The 25765-nt window shown below is 46.2% G+C and overlaps 1 protein-coding gene across 2 annotated transcripts in view; it reads right to left on the reverse strand.

Annotated features, from left to right (window-relative positions):
• Nucleotides 1-25765, reverse strand: part of ATP13A3 (ATPase 13A3) — a 192748-nt gene that overhangs the window by 125242 nt on the left and 41741 nt on the right. For both annotated transcript variants that reach the window (XM_073578686.1, XM_073578684.1), the window contains exons 2-3: nucleotides 14959-15060; nucleotides 6202-6375 (exon numbers count right to left, since the gene is read on the reverse strand). In XM_073578686.1, the coding sequence (XP_073434787.1) occupies nucleotides 6202-6375; nucleotides 14959-15003 (219 nt within the window). In that variant the 5' untranslated portion in view covers nucleotides 15004-15060. The remainder of the gene's footprint in view (nucleotides 1-6201; nucleotides 6376-14958; nucleotides 15061-25765) is intronic.

A 25765-nucleotide genomic window follows, 5' to 3' on the forward strand; every position in this document is an offset into this window, starting at 1 on the left:
GTTCTCCCCGTGTTTGTGCAGGTTTCCTCTGGGTTCTCCGGTTTCCTCACACACTCCAAACACATACTGATAGGGAATCTAGATTGTGAGCCCCAATAGGGACAGTGACAATGTCTGTAAAATGCTGTGGAATATGATAGCACTATATAAGCAATGCATAATAAATAATGTTTAGAGAACACAAAAACTTGTGCATGTGAGCATATGTATAGGAAGGAAAGAGGTGAGGAGAGATAGTCAGCCAAACTAGTAACTGGTCAACAACAAGGATGTGTACAGTGTAACGTGTATAATATATACACACACACTATGTATGTGCAATAAGCCCGAATAAAAAAAATATACACAGTGGAGAAGTTTCACTGAACAGAGTCTTTAACTTGTGACAATCGTTTAAACCAGAGGCCTCAAACACGCGGGCCGCATGCGGCCCCTGAGGCAGGCATCTGTCGCCCGCGGACTCGCGGAGCACCACATGTCTCACTCCCTGAGGCAGGTGAAAGGCGCGCATTCAGGAGCGAAGGATGGTTGTTCTGTGTGCACAGGACCAGGGATGAGGTCACAGGAGGGGGAGGAGTCAGGGGTCACATGATCAGGGGCCTCAGTGTATGCAGGACGCTGCTGTCTGTGCTGGTTGTCATGGTGCTGGATGAAGGCAAGTTTATGTGTGGGGTCAGAAGGGGTCTACAGGGCGTACGGAGCAGAGCCGCGCGCGGACGAGGCGTACGGAGCAGAGCCGCGCGCGGACGAGGCGTACGGAGCAGAGCCGCGCGCGGACGAGGCGTACGGAGCAGAGCCGCGCGCGGACGAGGCGTACGGAGCAGAGCCGCGCGCGGACGAGGCGTACGGCGCAGAGCCGCGCGCGGACGAGGCGTACGGCGCAGAGCCGCGCGCGGACGAGGCGTACGGAGCAGAGCCGCGCGCGGACGAGGCGTACGGAGCAGAGCCGCGCGCGGACGAGGCGTACGGAGCAGAGCCGCGCGCGGACGAGGCGTAAGGAGCAGGATGTACGGAGAGGAGCCATGTGTGTACGGAGCGGAGCCGCATGGAGAGGAGCCATGTGTGTATGGAGCAGAGCCGCAAGTGTATGAGGTGTATTAAGTTTGAAAGGAATGCAGCCCGCCAGCTCAAATTTGTTTTTATGTGCGGCCCATTTACTCTGCCGAGTTTGAGACCCCTGGTTTAGAACAAATAGACGATATAACTATAAACATTACAAGTCCTCTTATTTTGGATTTTGGCAATAAGCATAGCACCAGACACCTCCTGAACGATCTTACAATGGGAATTTATTACAGGTCAGATTACTGTTGGTAGATATCCACATTGACATTTGGCTGTTTGTCTCAATACAGAAAGCGATGTAAGAGGAGATAAACGTGCAAAAATTATGTAGAGAAACTTGTGGAATCATGTCATTTATGTCCATTTACTTTTCAGTCTGCACAGTTTATAGCCACAAGTCTAAAACACAAGTTAGTAAGACAGGCCATTAATGGGGACAGTCGGTCCCAGAATGGTTTACTCTGTGTGCCACTATTTATAGAGCTATAGTCAGCAGTAGACAAATGGCTGAAAAGAAACTTTGATATATTTAGTTCTGTAAACTTTAATGTTCAAAGCTGCTAACGAAAATGGTGTTATACAGAAAAAAATATATAATTTATAGGAAGGAGACGAGTTTGCAGCAGCCACCACAAGACAACCTTTTATTACCTCTGGTGGTTCCTGTATCCCAATTTATAGTGTACATTACAAGGGCAGAGAGGGGGCATGATTGGGGTGATAAAAAGTAAGGCAGAATATTATTCTGATGAGAATATAAAAAATATATAGTCTTAAGAAAAAAAAAAATGTAATGTTGGTAAAGTAGAGCACACAGTTTTCTAATGTACCAAGCTTCTTCAGTGTTCTTTTCTGTAGACAAAAGCCAGCGCTTATTGACAAATGTATCTGTCATCAGCAGGTCACTTTGTGCTCTATGAAGAATATACCGGTACATTCTCACCGATGCAGGCAGTGTGAACCCTCAATAGTGACAGCAGCGCACGTCTCTGGACCTGTCATACACCAGAGACCGTCAGATCCGCGGGAGGCTGGGCCTAACTTGGTAGCGTGATACACAGCACAGCACAGGTAGTGCTGTGTATAATGAATGTGACCATATCATTGCATGGTCAAGTCCCCCTTCAGAGACTCAAATATTGGTTTGTTATGTATTTTGAGTGTTTTTAACAAAAACCCCTAAACACCAGTTAACCAATAGAAAAATGCTTTAATCTTGGGGAAAAAAAAAAAAAAAAAAAATTTAATGTAGCTTAAAAAGGTTATACATTTGGTATCGCCATGTTCTTAACATGTATTATTATAACACTGTAATTTATTCTATACAATTACCTCCACACACAAAAAAAAAAATTGAAAAAAAAAAAAAAAAAGGTACACTAGAACTGCAGTTATTGTTCATCCTTAGTCACAAAACTAAAAAGTGAACAAAAATGTTAACATATGTATACATTAACATTAAATACAGCTACAAATGAAAATGTTATGACAGAACATGATGCAAAATATATAACGTATATGCATATATAGATATATACATACACACCTACATACACTCACTGGCCACTTTATTAGGTACACCATGCTAGTAAGGGGTTGGACCCCCTTTTGCCTTCAGAACTGCCTCAATTCTTCGTGGCAGAGATTCAACAAGGTGCTGGAAGCATTCCTCAGAGATTTTGGACCATATTGACATGATGGCATCACACAGTTGGCGCAGATTTGTCGGCTGCACATCCCTGATGCGAATCTCCCGTTCCACCACATCCCAAAGATGCTCTATTGGATTGAGATCTGGTGACTGAGGAGGCCATTTGAGTACAGTAAACTCATTGTCATGTTCAAGAAACCAATCTGAGATGATTCGAGCTTTATGACATGGCGCATTATCCTGCTGAAAGTAGCCATCAGATGTTGGGTACATTGTGGTCATAAAGGGATGGACATGGTCAGCAACAATACTCAGGTAGGCTGTGGCATTGCAACGATGCTCAATTGGTACCAAGGGGCCCAAAGAGTGCCCAGAAAAAATTCCCCACACCATGACACCACCACCACCAGCCTGAACCGTTGATACAAGGCAGGATGGATCCATGCTTTCATGTTGTTTACGCCAAATTCTGACCCTACCATCCGAATGTCGCAGCAGAAATCGAGACTCATCAGACCAGGCAACGTTTTTCCAATCTTCTACTGTCCAATTTCGATGAGCTTGTGCAAATTGTAGCCTCAGTTTCCTGTTCTTAGCTGAGAGGAGTGGTACCCAGTGTGGTCTTCTGCTGCTGTAGCCCATCTGCCTCAAAGTTCGACGCACTGTGCGTTCAGAGATGCTCTTCTGCCTACCTTGGTTGTAACGGGTGGCAATTTGAGTCACTGTTGCCTTTCTATCAGCTCGAACCAGTCTGCCCATTCTCCTCTGACCTCTGGCATCAACATGGCATTTCCGGCCACAGAACTGCCGCTCACTGGATTTTTTTTCTTTTTCGGACCATTCTCTGTAAACCCTAGAGATGGTTGTGCGTGAAAATCCCAGTAGATCAGCAGTTTCTGAAATTCCCAGACCAGCCCTTCTGGCACCAACAATCATGCCACGTTCAAAGGCACTCAAATCACCTTTCTTCCCCATACTGATGCTCGGTTTGAACTGCAGGAGATTGTCTTGACCATGTCTACATGCCTAAATGCACTGAGTTGCCGCCATGTGATTGGCTGATTAGAAATTAAGTCTTAACACACAGTTGGACAGGTGTACCTAATAAAGTGGCCAGTGAGTGTACATATCAAATGATATACATATATAACAAATGTAAAAATAAATAAAAATATAAATGTTATATAGGCCGTCTCCAAGTTACTAACATCCTACTTATGGTACATATGACTCATGGTTACAAACAAGATGTAAAATAAATCTGAAGTTCACTTTTACAGCCATCTTGCTGCCTGCCATCCAGCCCGGTTCTTTCTGCCATCTCTAGTCTGTTGACTATATAGACCAAGACTTGTGGACACAACCAGGCCTCGGAGGCCACTGCGTTTTATAATATGTTCACCACGACCTTACAACAAAGTGACCTCCAAGGGGATTTTTTTTTTTTTTTATTAACCATTTACCAGCCATGTATCTGTTCCAACTCACATACAAATTCAACCTATGAGCAACCCTACAAAACTGCTCTCGTTCATAACCCGGGGACTTCCTGTAAATTCTTATCAATGGAAACGTACTGACCCATACTATAAAATTTGATCGCGTATGATGCACGTTCAAAGACCAAAACAAATATATTTAATACATCAATTTGGTAATAAGTTACATGTAGGCCAAAACCTTTTAAGAGTTATTTATTTATAAAGCACCATTGGTTCCATGGTGCTGTACATGAGAAGGGGTTACATACAAATTACAGATATCACTTACAGTAAACAAACTAACAATCACAGACTGATACAGAGTGGAGAGAGGACCCTGCCCTTTCGGGCTTACATGCTACAGGATGGTGGAGAAGGAGACAGTAGGTTGGGTGGTTGCAGCAGCTCCAGTGATGGTGAGGCGGTAGCTCCAGTAGTGGTGAGGAGGCAGCGGGGTCATTGCAGGCTGTAGGCTTTCCTGAAGAGATGGGTTTTCAGGTTCCGTCTGAAGGATCCGATTGTGGTTGATAGCTGGACGTGTTGGGGCAGGGAATTCCATAGGGTGGGGGCTATTCGGGAGAAGTCTTGGAGGCGGTTGGGTGAGGCGCGAATAAGTGTGGAGGAGAGAAGGAGGTCTTGGGAGGACCGGAGATTACGTGAAGGAAGGTATCGGGAGATTAGTTCAGAGATGTATGGAGGAGACAGGTTGTAGATGGCCTTGTAGGTCAGTATTAGTAATTTGAATTGGATACGCTGAGGGAATGGGAGCCAGTGAAGAGATTTGCGGAGGAGTAGCGAGGAGAGAGATTGATTAGTCGGGCAGCAGAGTTGAGGATGGACTGGAGAGGTGCAAGGGTGTTAGCAGGGAGGCCACAGAAAAGGATGCTGCAATAGTCGAGGCGGGAGATGATGAGGGCATGCACAAGCATTTTAGAGGGTTGAGGAAGGGATGGATTCTGGAAATATTTTTGAGCTGGAGGCGACAGGAGGTGGAGAGCGCTTGGATGTGCGGTTTGAAGGACGGGGCAGAGTCAAGGGTTACTCCGAGGCAGCGGACCTCCGGTACGGGGGAAAGCGTGATGCTGTCAATTGTTATAGGAAGGTCGGGTAAGGAAGATCTGTGAGACGGGGGCAAAGAGTTATATTTAAAAAAAAAAAAAAGAGAAAATTATGCAAGAGAAAAATAAATATCTGGCTCCTGGGACGTTGTAATGGAAAGAGAATTGTGTTGTCCTAAAGGTCCAAAAAATTAGCAAGTCCTTAAGGGGTTAAGAAGGGAGAACAACATGGGATGGGGAATTCAAGATCAAAGTCAACAAAGAGCACATGACTACTGTACATTGTGATAATATGCATGGCTAGCTTCATGGACAGCTTCATTCAGCTGAAACACTCGAAGAGAACGAAGGCCACTTACATGTATCACTTCAAGCCTATTTGGGCAATGACCAGAAAACTACGGAATGCTTACTTCAGCACAAGGTATTCTTATATTGATATAAGCCATTTCATTCACCACTGAATACTTCATTGATCACCACCAAAAAGGTTATAAAAAAAAAAAAAAATGAAATAAGAGCAAAGCCTTTTCAAATGTGGAGTGCATGGATCTGAGTACTAGCCAAAAGCTTACTACAGGCAGAACAGTTCGCTCTGAAATCAACCAACGTTAATTTCCACTTTTCAACACATTGGTTGCTAAATGGGTAAAAGAACAAAGAGGTCTGAAACAATACTTCATGCGGAAAGCGGTTACCAATCATGGCGCTTTCTGCACAGCAGGCAGAAGCACAATTACTGCTCTGTCACAACATATAAGCCAAAACAAAAGGTTCATAAAGAAAAAAAGACGACAACTTCTATACATATTATAGCCATCTACACACCAAGTGTGTCACAAGGTCATAGCCAACGGGTAAGATTTTCAACCACTCCCATATTCCTTTAGATATACCACTCGGCCCGCATTAGCCAGGCCATACTACATAGAGAACTTAGACTTACAGTTGTTCTCAGCAGCACAACGTCACAGTCTTTCAACGTCGTCCGAGTACATGATGCTTTCACGCGCCACTTAGGCATCCAATAGAGAAGGAGGAGGAGAAATCCTCCAGTGCACAGCACACCCACAGCTACTAAAGCCAACTTCCACCGGCAAAGATTGTATCCATCAATCTCCTGTATTGAGATAAAGGACAATGGTTACAAAAAGGTTATAAAGGGAGATTTCTGATTAAACAGGCAGGTGACTAACTTAAAGTAGTTATCCAAGCCTTATTTTTGTGTATGGGGCCCAAGAACTAACATGGAGGTAGTTAGCTACCAGCCTGTCCAGCATGGGAACGATCTCAGCCAGGGCTTCCCCTGCCGCTTCATTTTTTCTCTGAGCTGACAAAGATCGGCATTGGGCAGAGCAGGTAGGTAATTAGTTCATTCTTAGCCCCATAAACAAAAATAATAAAAGTCCCAGGTAACTCCGTCAAAAACGACATTTCATCAAATTGTCATGTTGAACTGGTCACACCATGTAATAGTGGCTACAGAGTGGAATAAAAAGTGTTTTGTCAATTTCAACTCTCCATTGCAGAGATATTAGCAATAAAATATTTTGCAACTAATGAGTTAACACTTACTTGGACTTAAGTTACTAGACAGTTTTCACCCAGGGCGTGTACTTGTCTCCTGTATAATGCTGACCAATCATAATCAGGCAACACAGAAGTGCAGAAGAACCTGTGGTAATATCAGGGTCCTAAGACTTGAATCCACAGGTCCTGTCAGCCAGAGGTCATACAGGATGCAGGAGTACTTGAATTAAGTAAATGCATTAGATGCCAAACATTTGATTGGCAATATCTCTGCAATGAAGAGGTGAAATTTACAAACAAAATCACACACATTGAATTCCACTCTGCAGCCACTATTATATCATGTGCCCAGTTCAACATGTACAATTTGGTGTAAGGTCCTCTTTAAATGACAACTGTACATGTTCAAGGCTATGAATTTTTACTTGCCATAAAGCACTGTGCACATGAACCCTGCTATGGATGTTATATAGTCCGAATGGTCCATGCACCAGAGAATACAGATATGATCTGATGATCAAATTACGCAGTGAACATACAAAGCTCGGTGTAAATACCAGGAGCTGGATAGCCACTGGTAGCCTAACCCTCAGAGAACTTCTATGACATGACCATTATATTATATTTGGAATAACAATCAAATCGGCGTCATCTATATGGCAATGCAATACAAAAAGAAAAAACTCATAAGAGAACTGGGAAAACAATACTTTGTTCTAATTGCAGGATATCCTCATATATTAGCTTGATGAGTACCTGAGGAAAAAAGGCTACTTAAAAGGTAACCCGTCAGCAGGATTGTGCACAGTAGCCTACAGAGAGGCAGGTCGGAGTCATTACAATGATGTTTTTTTTCATGGTATACATAAAAAAAAACCCAAAAAAAAACACAACAGTCTGAAAATGGTGCTGACCGAACCTTTATGTATACCATAAAAAAAAAAAAAAATACACATTATAGATGCGATCATGCTGCAGTGCAGGCATTGCCATAGGCATCTGCAAGTAGAATGTGTTTTTTTCTTTTTTTAAAAAAAATATATAATATTCAGCATGTAAAATAGGAGGCAGGTCAGTGAGGAATCAGTGACCTGTCCGAAGCCGTACTGGTGAATACCTAATCAGAGCACCGCATGAAGAGCCCCTACAGGCCGCCCTGGAGCACGAGAATACCATTAACTGAAAAGATTAAACAACAACCACAAAATGGATTTAGTCAACCAAGGTATTATTTTTAATCAGTACAACAGCGCCAACCTGACACTGTCTGTAGGTTACTGTGCACAATCCTGCTGACAGGTTCTCTTTAGGCTATGTGCACACGTTGCGGATTCTGCTGCGGATCCGCAGCGGATTTGGCCCTGCGGACCGCAGCGGTGTACAGTACCATGTTAGTCTATGCAAATCAAAAAACGCTGTGCAGATGCTGCAGTTTTTTCGGCGCGGTTTTGCTGCGGATTACAATACGCAGCATGTCAATTGTTTGTACGGGATCCGCAGCGGTTTCACACCTTATCATTATGAGGTGTGAAACCGCAGGGCAAAACCGCAGGCTAATCCAAAGGATTTACCTGCGGATTTCACCAAATCCGCGAGGAAAGTCTTAGTTACTCACCGGTTAACGGTATTTTTCGGAGTCCATGACAGCACCACCTGAGAGAGGGGATCCGCCCTTCAGGAACAGGAAACCTACAGATACAAAAGGGCGGCACCTCTCCCACGCATCAGTTGGATTACAGAGCACCACAATGGTTAATAGCATAACTTATATACAATACTATACACGACTATTTAAATTACCCGTGTACGTATAAGAGGAAGGAGTGCACACCCAAAATAGACTAAAAGGGAGGGAATATACGGGTGCTGTCATGGACTCCGAAAAATACCGTTAACCGGTGAGTAACTAAGACTATCGGTCGTCCATGACAGCACCACCTGAGAGAATTACAGAGAGTAATAACTATTTAGGGAGGGACTACAGCCTGCAGCACCCTTATACCAAAAGAGAGGTCTGTGGAAGCACCCAGGTCTAGCCTATAATGACTATAAAAGGTGCTCGGAGAGGACCAAGTAGCCGCCTTACATATCTGGTCGATGGAGACTTCTGATCTCTCGGCTCACGAGGTCGCCATGGCTCTGGTGGAATGCGCCCTCAGCTTCCCAGGTGGCGACCTGCCTTTTGAAGTGTATGCTACAGAAATTACTTCTCTAATCCACCTGGCTAGTGTATTTTTTGACACTCTACAACCTTTCCTAGGGCCTTGGTGGGAAATAAATAGGGCATTATCTTTCTTCCAAGGATCGGTAGCTGCCAGATATTCTATGAGGCATTTCCTAACATCCAGGGTATGTAGTTTTTCTTCCTTCTCATTAGCTGGATTAGGGAGGAAGGATGGAAGGACTATTTCCTGAGTCCTATGAAAGTTAGAAACCACTTTAGGTAAGTACGCCGGATCAGGTCTGAGTATTACCCGTCCTAACCTGTATATAAGGAGGACGCCTAAATAATGCCTGGATGTCGCTTACTCTGCGAGCTGAGGTTAGAGCTACCAGGAAGGCTACTTTGAGGGACAGATTTTTAATGGAAGCTGATGAAATAGGTTCGAATGGAGCTTCCGTCATGGCCGTAAGGACTAGATTCAAGTCCCATGGCATGAATCTATCCTTCACTACTGGCCTGGACCTACCTGCTGCCTTAATGAACCTACTGATCCAGTAATTACCTGCGATGTTGCAGCTAAAGAGAGCCCCCAAAGCTGATACTTGTACTTTAAGAGTACTAGTGGAAAGTCCCATATCCAGACCTTTCTGAAGAAACTCTAAGATCTGATTTATTGGAGTTGAACCCCCAGCAACTAATTCAGAGCTCTGCAGGAACTTCTTCCAAATTCTAGCATAGATCTTGGTAGTAATGGCTTTCCTATTCTTAAGTAGGGTGTTAATCAAGTCTGGGGAGAAGTCTTTTTCTTTTAAGAGTGCCCGCTCAAACTCCACACCGTCAGATGTAGGCCAGCCACCTGAGGGTGGAAGACTGGGCCGTGGGATAGGAGATCCGGGATGTCCGGAAGAACCCAAGGATCGGACACCGACATGGTCCTGAGGCATGAGAACCATGCCCTCCTGGGCAAAAATGGAGCAATGACTATGACCCTTGCTCTGTCTCTCTTGATTTTTCTCAACACCAAGGGTAGTAGCGATAGGGGAGGGAAGGCGTATGCTAGCCTGAAGTCCCGCTTTATCAGAAAGGCATCTACCGCCAGGGGGTTCTCTCTGGGATTTAGGGAGCAGAATAGTCTTAATTTCCTGTTTTCCTTGGTGGCGAAGAGATCTACCTCTGGCTGTCTCCATTTTTGTATAATCAGGTCGAAGATCGAATTGTTTATGGACCATTCTCCTTGTTTTAGTAGGTTGCGGCATTTATGTCAACAGGACAAGGGATTCCCAGCCAGTCTCCCATGCCGGTACTGGCCCGGCCTCAAGCTGCTTAACGGCTGCGCTCTGACGAGGGCATGCACATTCAGCTTAGAATGGCTGTTCTGCTAGTTGGAACAACCGTTCTGCCACATTCCTCAGGGGTTTGGAACGAGTCCCACCTTGGTGGTTGACATAAGCCACTGTGACCTGATTGTCGGAGAACACTCGCACATGATGGCCCTACAGATACATAAGTAACTTCTTAGCTGCCTGCTCTACTGCTGTCAGTTCTTTTCAAATTAGATGACATTTTTATCTGGTGATGGTCCCATAGGCCCTGGACTAGGACTTCACCCATATGAGCCCCCCAACCGGAAGGGCTAGCATCCGTAGTGACTATGGGGGATATGTCACACTCCCAGGGAACCCCTCTGGACAAATTATCCTTTTCTAGCCACCACTATAGGGACTCCCTTGTGCTTCGGGACAAGGTTAGCTGGCCCTCCAAGTAACCTCCAAGGATTTTTTGATGCAGTAAGACCTCCCCTGTAGTGTTCTTAAATGAAACTGGGCCCACTGGACCGCCGGATACAGGAGGAAAGGGAACCCAGAAGGGACATGGCTTTCCTGAGGGACATGGTGGGGTTATTGGCAGCGTTTAGGATCTGATAGTGTAGGCGAACAAGCTTCTCCGGAGGCAGCCCGTTTCTCAGAATCTAGAATCAGGCCTAAAAATTGCTGAATTCTCATCGGCTGTAACCGAGATTTTTTGATATTAAGCAGCCAACCTAACCGCTCTAGGGCCGACATTGCCCTCTGTAGCTGTTCCTTACAATGTTTTGCCGTTTTCCCTATAATCAGGAAGTCATCTAAGTAGGGGACTACTAGAATGTTAGATTCACGTAGATGGGCCATAACTTCCGCCACCACTTTAGTAAACACCCGGGGAGCGACTGCCACCCCAAAGGGGAGGGCCGCATATTGGAAATGTTCAACTGACCCATTTAACTGAACCGCTACTCTGAGGAAGCGCTGATGGGCAGTATGAATGGGTATATGGTAGTATGCATCTTTTAAATCTAACACCACCATAAAGCAGTTTTGAAACAACAACTTTATTGTTGAATTGATCGTTTCCATTTTGAACGGCCGTATAACCAAGAAATCGTTTGAGGGACTTGAGATTAATTATAGTCCTAAAGGAGCCGTCTGGCTTGCGGACCAGGAACAGAGGGGAGTAGAAACCTTTCCCCCTTTCTCCCTCTGGAACCATAGTCAGGACTTTCTTGTGGCAAAGCTCATGAACCTCGGCCTCCAGGGCAGCTTGTTCTGATGTGGAAGACCTGAGAGGGGTGACCTTAAATCGATCTAGGGGAACCCGGGTGAACTCTAGTCGTAAACCCGCAGCTATCACCCCCAGTATCCAGTTGCTGCTAGAGATCAGCGACCAGGCTGGATAGAAGGCAGCTAGTCTCCCCCCACAGCATCTAGTCATTGGGGCGGTTTTTTAGTGTCACGTGATGGACATTCCTGGCGCCCCCCTCCTCCGAACATGAAACCTGTACCTCTCCTTTTGTCGTCCCATCTGCCCTGATCTCTGGACGGCCTTCTATGGAAATATCCTTTCCTGGTGAAGGGGCGTCTATAAGAAGGATTTGGGAGGCTGGGGAACTTCTATTTATCGTTCCCGGCTTTCTCTAAAAGTTCGTCCAGGACGGGGCCAAACAGATATTCCCCTCATATGGAATGGAGCAGAGTCGTGACCTGGCCTGGATATCTCCTGGCCAGCATTTTAACCAGAGGGCCCTTCGAGCTGCGTTTGATAACCCAGCTGATCTAGCCGCCATCCTTGCCGAGTCTGCTGAGGCATCAGCCAAGAAAGCCGCAGCACTCTGGATGATCGGTAGAGTTTTCCGACTGGATGCTCTTGGGGCTCCGTCCTTCAGATGGGAATCTAGTTGATCTAGCCAGAGCATCACGGATCTGGCTATACAAGTAGCAGCTATCGCTGGTCTTAGGGCGCCTGCTGACATCTCCCATGTTCCCTTTAGAAAGGAATCCGCTTTTTTATCCAGCGGGTCTTTTAAGGAGGCCATATCATCGAACGGTATGGAGGACTTTTTGGAGGCTTTGGCTACTGCCGCGTCCAGCTTAGGGGCCTTATCCCATCTGTTTACCACTGGGTCATCAAATGGGTACCTCCGTTTGAAGGCAGGTGGTAAGGAGCCCCTTTTTTCGGGTCTCTTCCATTCCCTTTCTATCAGGCTCTGGACCTTATCATTTAATGGAAAAGCTTTGTGTTTCCTGGGATCTAGTCCTCCGAACATTACCTGTGCCGAAAGCTCTGGCTTTGAGTCTGCTACTGCCATGGTGGACCTTATTGCTTTAACTAGCTTGACCATCTGGTCTAATGGGAAGCAGAATCGGCTTGAGTCTTCATCCGAAGAGGATGAAGTGGAGGCCGGGGAATCCGAGGAGTAATTGTTCCTAGGGGCAGCTGAGGACTCCGACCCTGAGAAACTAAATTCTCTCCCCCTAGAAGAGTCCCTTTTAGATAGGGCTTTCATCTCTGTCCCTGTAAGGATGGGGGAGAGTGCAAGGGCCTGTCAGTCTATGCCTGGGCCCCCGTCCCCTTCCAACCCCTACCGTCTGTCGCACACATGGCTGACATAGTCTTTTGGGGTGGCCGTCTGGTAAGGGGCAACTACAGAGCGCACATTCCCTGTGCTTCTGTTTTACCGTAGCTTTCCTCCCCTGCGAAACCAGCATAAGGGAACACTGCATCAGGGTACATTCACGGAAATCTCTTACCCATGCAGATGAGGCAGGTACCGGATCACGGAGGGAGGCAGGTGGAATCCTTTAGACTGGAGGAACTTCTGCGGCTCTGCTCACTCATCCGCTTCCACTCGTATGAGGCTTCACCGAGGCCTCCTTCTGTGGGTGCTCCTGCACGTCCTGCTGCTCTATGGGGGTTCTGTCATCCATCACTGGGCCTTCAGAAGCACCCCGGCAGCATCACCTCCTGCCCTTTAAGGCCTCCCAGTATCCGGTCAGCAGGGCACTGGCGCGGCACCTCCCCCAGGAACCCTCCCGCGACCTTCCCCCGCATGAACCGTCCCCCCCCCACCGCCTCGGGTACCGCGCGTCCCCCCGGATCGCCGCGCACACTAGGAAGGTGGCCGGCACCCGACTTCCGGTTTTGGCGTTCCCGGCCCCGCCCCTTCTACCGCGTCACTTCCGCCGCGCGTCAGAGGCCGCGGGAGCGCGCGGAAAGGAGCCGGCACGGCGCCCCCGGCTCCGGTATGCCCGCCGCCCCCATGCGCGCCAGCCTGCGCTTGGCGACCGGACGCAACCGCCGACCCGGCCGGAGGGGGTTTGAGACCGGACCCCGGGGGAAAACGCATCAGGAGGGGCCTGCATACATACCTGGTGCCCGCATTCTGGAGACGGCTGTCCACCGGACCCTTTGCTCCGCCTGCTCCAACCACTGCCGTGGCGACCTACCCGGCCCCACCGTGGCGCTTCCAGGTACCCCGAGCTTGACCGAGGTAGGAGATCCCCCCGCTACCTGAGTCGGTCAGCCGGCCTGGGAATCCCTCGACGACTCCATGATGGACGATCTGAAGGAAGTCCCGTCCTCTAGGAACAGGAAACCAACTGATGCGTGGGAGAGGTGCCGCCCTTTTGTATCTGTAGGTTTCCTGTTCCTGAAGGGCGGATCCCCTCTCTCAGGTGGTGCTGTCATGGACGACCGATAAAAATCCGCAGATCAATCCGCAACGTGTGCACATAGCCTTAAGAATAAGTTCTGGAAATCCTTAGACTCCAATGCAATGATAAAAACAAATTAACAACGATGATGAGCCTTGCAATGAAAGAAATGCTACAGATTGGCATCTTCTAAGGTTGAGTTGCTATGATGGGCTTTTGAATGCAGTTAAGAGCAACCTAGGGCCCAATGCACAAAAATTTACAGATCCGGTGTTACTGCAGTGTGTTCAGGGGTCCTGTCTGAGTCCCCCTAAAAATGGAACTTGGATGAAACCCCAATGGAGCCATAGACGTCTGACACATATAGGAAGAGAATGAAATCAGTTTGTGTTCTTTGTTATTTTTATTTATTTCAGAAAGGATACTTTCAGATGGGCATAAAAGCTTTGAAGAGTTACAAAATGTAGCCACTTTTGGAGTCTTCACTGCAGTTTCTCCCAGATCCACTGAAGTGAACGGAGAGGGATGGGGGCGCGATGCCATGACCAGTCTAATTAATTGCGAGCTGTGGTGTTCCAAGATATCTAGTACAGCGCACATCACTTTAGATTCATGACAACGCATGCACCTCTTCATGAGTCAGGAGCGTCTGATTGCAGCACGCCCACTCATCAAGACCAGTGTGAATCTGGCCTTATGTTTCTGTGATCTTTCGAAAAGATGACAATTTTTACAGAACAATACAAAAAGAAGTTCAGTTGAACTCTATTTGCATCACAGAAATCTATGGCTCAGTGAGGGTTTCATACAAATCTAGTTTTTAAAGGGATTTAGATAGAATTCCAGAAAGCACTGCAGAAACAGTGTGAACATGGCCAAAGACCTCAGTGTTATCGCATCATGTCCTCATCAGTGGCCACTGGTAAGTATGGCTTTCAGCAGTAGCTCTGTGAGAAAGAACAGCAATGGCCATTTCCACGTAATAGCATTTATCATAGATATGCGGACGACGAACATAAAACACACAAGTAAATCCACTCACCATCTCATCTTCTTGCCCCTTGTTGATCTTCTCCCCATTCTCCATTTTCACAGAGTTCAGATAGCGCCCCTCCTCCAAACTTCAATATACCGGACTTTTACGCTGTAAAAAAAAAAAAAAAAAAAAAAAAAACTTTACTATAAAACACACAAAACAAGCAGCCGCACATAAGGCACAGACGATTGTTCCTGGAATATGGGGAATCTGGAGACCACTGTAGATCTCCCACAACAACACAAGCTCCATTCTGCTAAGCTTTCATTTCATACGATAATGCAGAACAACGTATGTTGCCTTATTCAAGGGCTTGTGCACACACTATACGGTTTTATTTATAAACAGCACCCATAGGTGTTCTATGCACCTAAAAGGCAAAAAAACAAAAAAAAAAAAAAACAACTAGAGCTTGCAATTTATAGGTAAAGGTTCAAGAACTGAAATACTACTACTTGGCACCAATCCATTGCTTCATTGTGGAGAAATGTTACCTTTATGCTAATTAGACTGTAAGTGCATGGGGGGGGGGGGGGGTCATCCATCGCTTCTGTTCAGTTCTCACCACCAAACGCCGCCATCTGTCACTTGACTGACAGAGGAGAAAAGCTATCACCTATGCCACCAGCCAAAGTCCAACTGAAGAGGAGCAATGGACTACAAAAGCATCTAGACTCCCCCAGTGCACTTGCAGTCAAACTCGCATATTCAAAGAAAGCAACATTTCCCCACAATGGATCGGGATAACAGAAGCAGAGTTTTAATTGATGAACCCTGGCCAATAAGACATTGTCACTGACTGCCATGCTAAGCTGCTGCCGACAGGTTTCCCTCTAATTACTGCAAGTGGCATTTTCTGGGGGGGAACTCTGCTGCTGTGCAGGATATGTACACCACAAATATAAAAAAGGCTATCAGAAAAATTAAGTGTTTCCTGCAGCGATTCAGATGCCTATTCCCATGTGGAGGGGGATGGAGATGTGCACCATGCACCTGACAGTTACCATAGTCAGGAGGAATACCAAGATACCCGTTTACCACAGGGACACATTTTAAGAACCAAAAAAAATACTGTATGTCACATAGCATATGTTTGTTCTCAGGGGCTTTCTACATAAAAAGGAGCAGCGTCTTGCACTCATATTAGAACAAACTTTGTACGGATTCGTACCTGCCAGACAGAGGCAGGATGAACACTATGTCTGTCTGGTGAATAGGGAACACTCCCAATAAATACTAACAATTACAGCACATACAGCTTTCTAGATGTGTTCAACACATGAGTGGGCTCACAAGTGCTGCAGTGTGCCATTTACCATGTGGCAAACCCAAATGAGTTTTACCATGGTTTTTGGTCACATAGTTTTCAGATGTGAAAGAAGGCAGCTTCACATGTCTCCAAAGAACGCCAAGGTCAATAGCAGCTACTGGCACTTGGCCATGCGCTTACTACCACTGTGTGTGAACACAGCCTTCAGGATTTTATAATTTGCTGTGAATTCTGCTCATGTCAATACATTCTGAAGGTCCAAACACTGGCCTAAGCAAGCTGCAAGACTGAAAGACTTGTCCAGGCATGTAATAATGATCCCCTATCCTCAGGATAGGCAATCAATATCAGATCAGGGAAGAGCCGAATAGTAGGTCTGCAGCTCCCAGCAGCGGCCCCTACACATTGTACACATCTAGCTACCGCTAATAACAGCTGATCGGTGAGGATGTGGTTGTTCGACCCCCACTAATCAAATAGTGATAACTTATAGGATAGAGCATTAATTTGACATGTCCTCACAACCCTTTTAATGTCATTAACCCCTTTCATTTACAAACATGATTACAATAATGGAAACATCTATATTTTGTGCAACATAGATCAGATGTACATTACAGGTAAAAGAAAAAGTGCAGCCTATTCTATACATGTGGACGATGATGCCGGTACTGACAGGGTTAAGTGGTTGATGATTTAATGGAAGGAGATGTGGGTGCAGGAGTCATTCATAAAGAATGCAAGACAATATTAATAGTAAAAAATAATACTGGATTCGTCACCCTCCGCTTGTCCAAACTAGGAGAACTAATGGAGCGCCACAGACTGAAGCCCACCGTCACCCTGACTCTCATATAGCCTGTCCCTCGGAGCCAGGCAATACAAAACTACCAAAAAGAAGACGTAGAGCAACACAGAGGATCCTAACCAGACCAAAATCTCCTAAATCACAGCTTTCAATAGGCATACAGCAGCCACCACACAGCCATACGAGGAGAGGCTCCATCTACACCAGTCACCCCTAGCATGTCACAACATGGAGACAGTCACGCTTTATAAATATGCAGAATGTGGCTTGACAATCATGTGAACAAATGTGATTTTTCCTGTCCTGCTCACAAAAAAAAAAAAAAGAGTCATCAACAGGAATATTCAGTCTGAAGGAGCCCCAAGATGCACCCCAACGCCTTCCCCACCAGATAATTAAAGGCATTTTCCAACTAAGGCCTGTTTCACACATCCGTTTGTGTCCAGTCAAAATCCACAGTTTTGCAAAAAAAAAAAAAACGGATCCGCCAATTTTCTTGGCGGATCCGTTTTTTTTTCCCCATTGAGTTGCATTACCGGCGGATCTTGACAGATGGCCATCCGTTGGACCCGTTTTTTTTGCGGATCCGCCAAAATTTTGACGTCCGCCGACATGCCCGAACGGACCATGCAACGTTTTTTCGGGCGGCAGGATCCGCACTTCTCACTGATCATGCCCGAAGGGCTTCACTAAGCCGGAAATTTAAACCTAAACTCTGTTCTGGCAGCTGAAAAATCTCTCCCTCGGCAGCGGTTCCTTTAAAATTCTTCCTTTGACGGAGCCGTTAAAATAACGGTCCGGTGACAAACGTTGTGGTCAGTACAGGAACGGATCCGCTATCCGCCATTTTAGCGGATTTTGACTGACCAAAAAAACTGATGTGTGAAACAGGCCTAAGGAGCAGGCTTCATGCATGAACAGGTTATAAAGTAACTATATTCTAAGGCAGGGGTCCCCAACCAATGGCTTGTGAGCCCCTCGTGCGGCCCACAGCTGTCTGCTCTGGTGAGTGCCACTCAATTGTATTGGCTTATACCAGGGGGACTACCGTATTATGCTTTATGGCCGGGCATCATTACTATATAAGGTCATTCCAACATTTTAAGGGGTTATATTGGGGAGTGATTACTACTTTAAGGGGATACATGGTGCATTATTATTTTATCTAGGGGCACTCAGGGCATAAGTACCATAAGGTGGGGCTTAAGCCATTATCACTTTATGAGGGGGACACTCGGGGAATCCGAACCTCATACAGAAAGCAAACAACGCATTTCTCAGAATGAACTACGGCATATTATACACTGCATTATAGATTTCCAGCTCGCTTCAAGCAAACATCAATCCAGAGATCACAACCAGCAGAATTACAGCATGAAATCTTCACTACGTGAAGCCACAATTCAGGAAAATAATCCAGAAAAAGCTGTAAAGTCATTAACTCGCCCCACGAGGCAGCAAATATTCCTAAGGGCTGTTGAGGCCTGTGCAAACAGAATGCTGCACAGCTACGTCACTGTGGAAGGACAGAGTCCCCACTGTACGGTGGGATCCCACTTGCAGACTTACATACGCTGGCATTTTACAAAGCTGGGCACAAACTAAGCCGCATGGCACAGAATGAGCAATTAGCCCCAAAAAGGAAAGTAACTTCCAGAGTCACAGTTGGAAATCTGTTTCTATGACGACAGCTCCTGTTTGCTGATCCTGTGGAGAGGTGGTCTACTTTTCACATTTTGTATATAAAAAAAGAAAAAAAAAAAGAAATAAAAAGCACACTTGCTTCTCTTTTTGGGACAATCTACCTGCCAGTAAATCATACAAAACCTACAAAAGACAAAATTAACAAAAACCCTGCTGTAACTAAATAAGTAAATAGCAAAAGTGCATTTAAATAACAGTTCTTAGTAATACTGTATTTCATCAAAAATAGCATAAAAGCCGTCCCACCATTGACAAGGTGACTGATTGGGATGGTCCCACACTGTCTAATATTAAAAACCTTACCGTGTGTCAGAGTTAATCGGAGCAAATCAGCAGGGAAAGCCTCTCCGGTGATTCTCCAATAAGCCGCAGCAACTCAGCATTTAATCATGGAAATGCCCAACATTTTCCACCCTACATTCCAAAAATCATGCAAGGTTACCTCTTCCCAGCCGCACTTTCAGCAGTCCAGTGCAATTCCTCCTGACATCAGTGGTCAAGTGAAGCCGTGCTTAGCAGCCCACGGCATATCAGTAAGGGAAGTCCTGCCACTCAACTATTTTGTCTAAAATCTAAAAAAAGGTCTCCAAGGACCTTTCAGACTTCTTTATCAAAAGATTACAATATCAAAGAAATTTGGCACTGTTTGTTTATTTGGAACAATTGCAACCTCTAATCGGGCCCTTGTAGAGGATATGCCTTCAGCGCCCAGACAAGTGCTGTGGCTCAGTCTATTCAACCCTATCAGACAGCTCGCGGAGTCCTCGGACACACAGTTCCATGTGCATGCATGAGCCCTGATGTTATCTACCGGGGTAAAGCACTATAGGATATTATGCTGCTGACCAAACCCTTCCTTCCATTAACAATGACCAGATCTATGCTGGGTACTTCTAAACCATGGTAAGAACGAACAAAAAGACGACAAAAAGCGAAGGAGAAAAAAAACAAAAAAAACATGCACGCTGCATCTAAGGTGGGCTGAACGTCCCCAGCATGGAGAAAAGCACAGTCATACCAGCACTAATCAGATGTAATAAATGTACTAAGAAAAAATTTGGTTCTGAAGTCACATCTGAAGGAACAAGATCTGAGGAGGTGTCAGTAACATAAAATTATTGACCCTCATTTCTCACAGAAGGAGCGTCAGGGCAAGTTGTCCCTTCACATAATATGGGATTTTAAAAAAAGTAATGTATCTGGAAGATGCAGGAATTAACTGCAACCAAATATTAATATACACAACTTACTAATACTTGTATTAAGAAAGATACTCCAATCACAAGACGTCAACACTGGTCCTGACAGCTCCACAATTTAGTGTCTGCACGTCCTCAGCTGTGTGTGTGTGAAGGGGGCTGGCTGATTGGCTCAGCCAGCCCCTCACCAGTCTATACATTGGCTGCTAAACAGGCTTTTCTATAGAGTTAATCTTTTTAGCATGTTAAACTAATGCACTCAACGTCTGTCATTGTATGGACTACCCTCTTCCCATGTCTTAACTATGAGTAGGCGCAGACCCATACAGGTCCATACTGGTCCAACAGTGATATAACAACTGGTGCAGCAACAACAAAGGGGCCGTGTTTTCCTACTAAACAGAACATACTCCGCTCATTGTGGCCACAGACATAAAAACCTTTTCTCTATGATGACTATCAGAGCGTTGGGTCTACTGATGGAAGGCGATCAGTGATTGCTTGACACATTTAGCACCAGCTATCCCAGGACACAAAGGATGTGCAAAGATCAAACTTGACCAATTACAGACAGTTTATAGACCCATAGACAAAAGGAATTTCTGCAAGTCCTATCACAGACGCTGGCATTTGGTAATAATCACATCTTAATGACCATCATAACTCCCACAGATATATGCTTATGTCTCCATTAGATCTCAAATAAATTAGGCTGGTTTCACATTTGCAGAAGGAGGGTTGGGGACTTCCTCCGTGAAGCCCCGCCCCTGCCGCACCTCCTCCAGTTAGCTCTGCCCATTTCTGCATGCGGCCCCTATTTTTAACATTGGGTACGCAGGCTGTGCCGCAGTATGCAGATGCCACCGCATGCGTCGCTTTGACGGTGCGGCGACCCGCGTAAGACGCATCCTGTTGGAATTTTATGCAGGCGCCACATTGTCAAAACGACGCATGCGGCGGCATCCGCATAATGAAGCACGGCCTGCGTACCTAATGTTAAAGATGGGGTACGCAGGCCGCATGAAGCCACATGCAGAGATGGGTGGAGCTAACCGGAGGTGTGGCGGGGCAGGGCTTCACTGAGGAAGACCACAGCCCTCCGTCCGCAAATGTGAAACTAGCCTTAGGCCCACTGGCACTAAAACAACTTGCCTTGATGTTCATAGCAGCCAATGGCAGTTGAGCTTTCATTTCTTAAATCCCGCTGGGAAAATGAAAGCTGTACTGTGATTGGTCTCCATGTACAACAATGACAGCTGTTCTGTTAGACGGTATCAAGACCCACCGAGTTAGGGTGTGCGCAGACGCTGCGGAATCCGCTGCGGATTAATCCGCACGGATTTTGCAAAAACCGCAAATAAACCGCAGGTCAAAAGACCTGCGGATTATCTGCGGTTTTGCCTGCGGTTTGGTCCTACGGATTCACCATCTCCACAATGGTGGAGACAGGAACCCGCTGCGGATTCCGCAGAAAGAATTGACATGTCAATTCTATCTGCGGTTTCAAAACCGCAGCAAATCCGCGCGGATTTTTCCGCAACGTCTACACAGCGTTTTTTTTTACCATTCATTTGAATGGTACTGTACACCGCAGCTAAAACTGCTGCGGGTCCGCAGAGGCCAAAACCGCTGTGGAAACCGCACCGTGTGCACACAGCCTTATAGTTCAGCTAAAAGGAACAGAAAGACCTGACTGCTTTCTTCTAGACATGTCCGTGGGGAGAACTTCTGGATCACCTACTGCAGGCAGGGGCTACACAGCAACACGTGTCGGGTGACAAAGATCCCAGTGTTATTACATTGCAACACCGCTTCTAAAGAACCTCAATGAAGTGACAAACCCCAGTGTCCCAAGCATGCCAGCCCTGTTGGCTTTTTGGTGACAAGTTACAAACCATACACGACTTTGCCCCCACAGACTTCCATGAATCTTGACATTTTCAACTCACATGTTACACCTGTTTGCAAATTTCCCTGGTTTATTTTTTTTACTGCCAAATCACACAACAGACAGCAGAGGAAACATTGCACAAATGTCAGTATGAGAAATAGTGTTGTGATGTGAGGCCTGTCTCATTATAGAGTCCAAGCCCAAAATGTAATTTTTTCATTGTGAGGTCTCACTCAGTTCGATCTGTAAAAAAGGACAGAGCTCAGACTAATGTTAGTGCAGGCGAGGCGGGGTTTGTTTTTTTTTACTGACAAATCTACGTGTGTGCGTGTGGGGGAAAAAAAAAAAAAAAAAAATCACATCATGAACTACTCTCTTCCAAAAACTGGATAAGACTCACCCATTCAAGACTATGAGTGAGCAAAAAGAAAAAAAAATTGGAGGTCATACAGAGAAACAGTATCTGAATACATTGTTAAGGCCCCGTCTCACTAAGCAATCTCGGTAGCGAGATCGCTGCTGAGTCACAACTTTTGTGACGTAACAGCGATCTCACCAGCGAGATTGCTGTGTGTGACAGCGATCAGCGAGCGGCCCCCCTGCCGGTATCGCTGCAAGAAATCTCTGGACATTTCTTTGGTCGCTGGTCTCCCGCTGGCCAGCACGCATCGCTGTGTGTGACAGCGGGAGACCAGCGATCAGGTGTAAAAAATAAAAAAAATAAAAAATATAGTTATTCTCACCTTCCGATGTCCCGTTCAGCCATTCCGCCTCTCTCCACGCTCCGGTCCCAGTGATCCTTTGCACGAATGACCGCGAGACTTTGTTATCCCGCGAGACCGTGACATCTCGCGGTCATTCATGCAAAGGATCACTGGGACCGGAGCGTGGAGAGAGGCCGGAAGACTGCGCGGGACATCGGATGGTGAGAATAACTATATTTTTTATTTTGATTCTATTTTTTACAGGATGGCCAGCGATGCCGGGCACTCGGCATCGCTGTGCTGATCGCTGGTGAAGCTGTCTGTGTGACAGCTCACCAGCGATCACATAGCGACTTACTAGCGATCCTGACACCTTGATATCGGTGTCGGGATCGCTGGTAAGTCGCTTAGTGAGACAGGGCCTTAAGTCTGTAGCAGGAAATTAAATGGTCTTGTAAATGATTACCGTACTAGCTGCAGCTGTAACAAAACGGATTGTACATGGACTGCACACTGATAACAAGTGAGGGGAAAATTGTCCTACTTTTCTGGATGAATCTCTGACTATTTCTATGCTCGTGTGACCCTACCCTAAAGCAAAGCGTGATCAGTTGGCAATTTTCAGTGTTCGCCACAGAAATGCATGGGAACGAGCAGACAGCGGTCAATCTACATGATGCATCTCCACAGTATAGGGCCCGTCACACTAAGCAATATCGCTATAACATCACTGGTTTTGTGACGCAGCATCGATATTGCTAGCGATATCGCTATATGTGATACTTACCACCGATGGCTCCCCTGCTGGTTATCGCTGATCGCGCGAGAACGGCCTGGGCCGCTTCTTGTTGTCAGCTTCCTGCTGGGCTTTCTGCTGTGGCGACGAGCGGACGCGGGCGGGAGGAAGTCTTCATCGCCTCGTCTGATAGGTAAGTAACGACCGCCGACCACTGCGATGTCACTGGTGAGATCTGCCTGTGTGGCAGCTCACTAGCGACCACTTAGCGATGCACCAGCAATCCTGACCAGGTCGTATCATTGTCGGGATCGCTGGTGCATCGCTAAGTGTGACAGTACCTTATATCTTGTTGATATCCCATAAATGCCCCAGATTTGTCAAGCCCTTTAGGCTACACAAATAGACTTGGATATACTACTAGATCACAGACTGATGCAGCAGCAAAAAAGGCAAACAATTCTGGGATGCATTAACAGAAGCAAAATGTCTAGAACACGTGAAGTCATTATCCCCCTCTACTCCTCTTTGATCAGATCTCATCTGGAATACTGTGTCCAGTTTTGGGCACCACATAAAAAAAAAAAAAAACACAACACAACATGAACAAACTGGAGCAAGTTCAGAAAAGAAAAAAGCCATGTCCTATGAGGAACAGTTACAGGATTTGGGAATGTTTAGTTTGCAAAAAAAGAAGACAGAGGAGACTTAATAGCTGTCTACAAATATCTCAAGGGCTATCACATTGTAGAGGGATTCTCATTTGCACAAGGAAAGACTAGAAGTAATAGGATGAAACTGAATGGGACAAGACAGATTAGATAAACTTTTTGACAGTGAGGCTATGTGCACACGTAACGGATCTCTCGCGGAAATTACCGCGAGAATTCCGGAATTCCATTCCGCGGGAAAAAAATCGCATTTTAAATTCCCGCGATTTTCCCGCGGAAAAACTAGCATTTTGCAAGCGTAATTAGCTTGCAGAATGCTAGCGTTTTCCAAGCGATCTGTAGCATCGCTTGGAGAACTGATTGACAAGTTGTCACACTCAAACATAGTGTTTGACAAGTGTGACCAACTTTTTACTACTGAGGCCGCCTATGCAGCATCAGTAGTAAAAGATAAAATGTAAAAAAAAAAAAAATAAAAAATGGTGTTATTCTTACCTTCCAACGTCCCGCGCAGCCGTTCCCAGTAATCCTTTGCGAAAATGCCCGCGATGGCGTCTGTTCTCGCGGGATCGCGACGTCTCGCGGTAATTCGCGATGACGTCGCGCGAATGACCACGAGACTTCGCGATCCCACGAGAACGGACGTCATCGCGGGCATTTTTGCAAAGGATTACTGGGAACGAGAGCGTGAAGAGAGGCGGGAAGGCTGTGCGGGACGCCGGAAGGTAAGAACAACAATATTTTTTATTTTAAATTCTATTTTTTACAGGGATATGGTACCCAAAGCCCGGAGGACAGTCTCCTCTCCTCCGGACCGTGGGTACCATCCGCAATTGTTCTGCTTACTTTCCGCATGTTGTGCACAGCCACATGCGGGAAGTAAGCGGAACAATGCATTCCTATGGGTGCGGGATCGCCGCGATTAAGCAAAATGATGAGCATGCTGCTTTTTTTTTTTACCACGAAGCGATTCCGCCGCGGTAAAAACCGCAGCATTAGCACAGCATTGCGGAATCCCATAGGAATGCATGGGATGCTTAGTTTTCGCGGCAAAACCGCCGCGGAAAAGCGAAAAAAAAGCCACGTGTGAACTCAGCCTGAGGGTAATCAATGAGTGGAACAGGCTGCCACGAGAGATGGCAAGTTCTCCTTCAATGGAAGTCTTCAAACAGAGGCTGGACAGACATCTGTCTGAGATGGTTTACTCAATCCTGCAGTGAGCAGGGGCTTGGATCAGATGGCCCAGGTGGTCCTTGCCAACTCTACCATTCTATGATTCTATCTAGTGCTTAGGCCTGTTTCACACATCCGTTTTTCCCCCAGTCAAAATCTGCCGTTTTGCAAAAAATAAAAAAAAAGGATCCGCCATTTTGCTTGGCGGATCCGTTTTTTTTCCCCAAACATTACCGGCGGATCTTGACGGATGGCCATTCGTTGGATCTGCCAAAATGCCCGGACGGACCACGCAACTTTTTTTTGGGTGGCCGGATCCGCACTTCTCACTGCGCATGCCCGAAAGACTTCACTCAGCCACAAATTTAACCCTAAACTCTGTTCTGGCGGCTGAGAAATCTCTCCCTCCCCCCCCCCCCCCCCAGGCAGCGGTTCCTTTAAAGTTCTTCCTTCGACGGATCCGTTAAAATTACGGTCCGGTGACAAACGTTGTAGTCAGTACAGCAACGGATCCGTTATCCGCCATTTTAGCGGATTTTGACTGACCAAAAAAAACTGATGTGTGAAACAGGCCTCAGACTGATGGCATTTGTGTCAGGCCTTTGCTTCCCCAGGTTTCCAGTCCTTAGATAAAGGTCTTCTTTCGTGGATGATGTT

The sequence above is a fragment of the Dendrobates tinctorius genome, unplaced genomic scaffold (genome assembly GCF_039654945.1).
Source record: "Dendrobates tinctorius isolate UK_male_01 unplaced genomic scaffold, ASM3965494v1 ptg000060l, whole genome shotgun sequence".
In the NCBI taxonomy this organism is placed as follows: domain Eukaryota; kingdom Metazoa; phylum Chordata; class Amphibia; order Anura; family Dendrobatidae; genus Dendrobates; species Dendrobates tinctorius.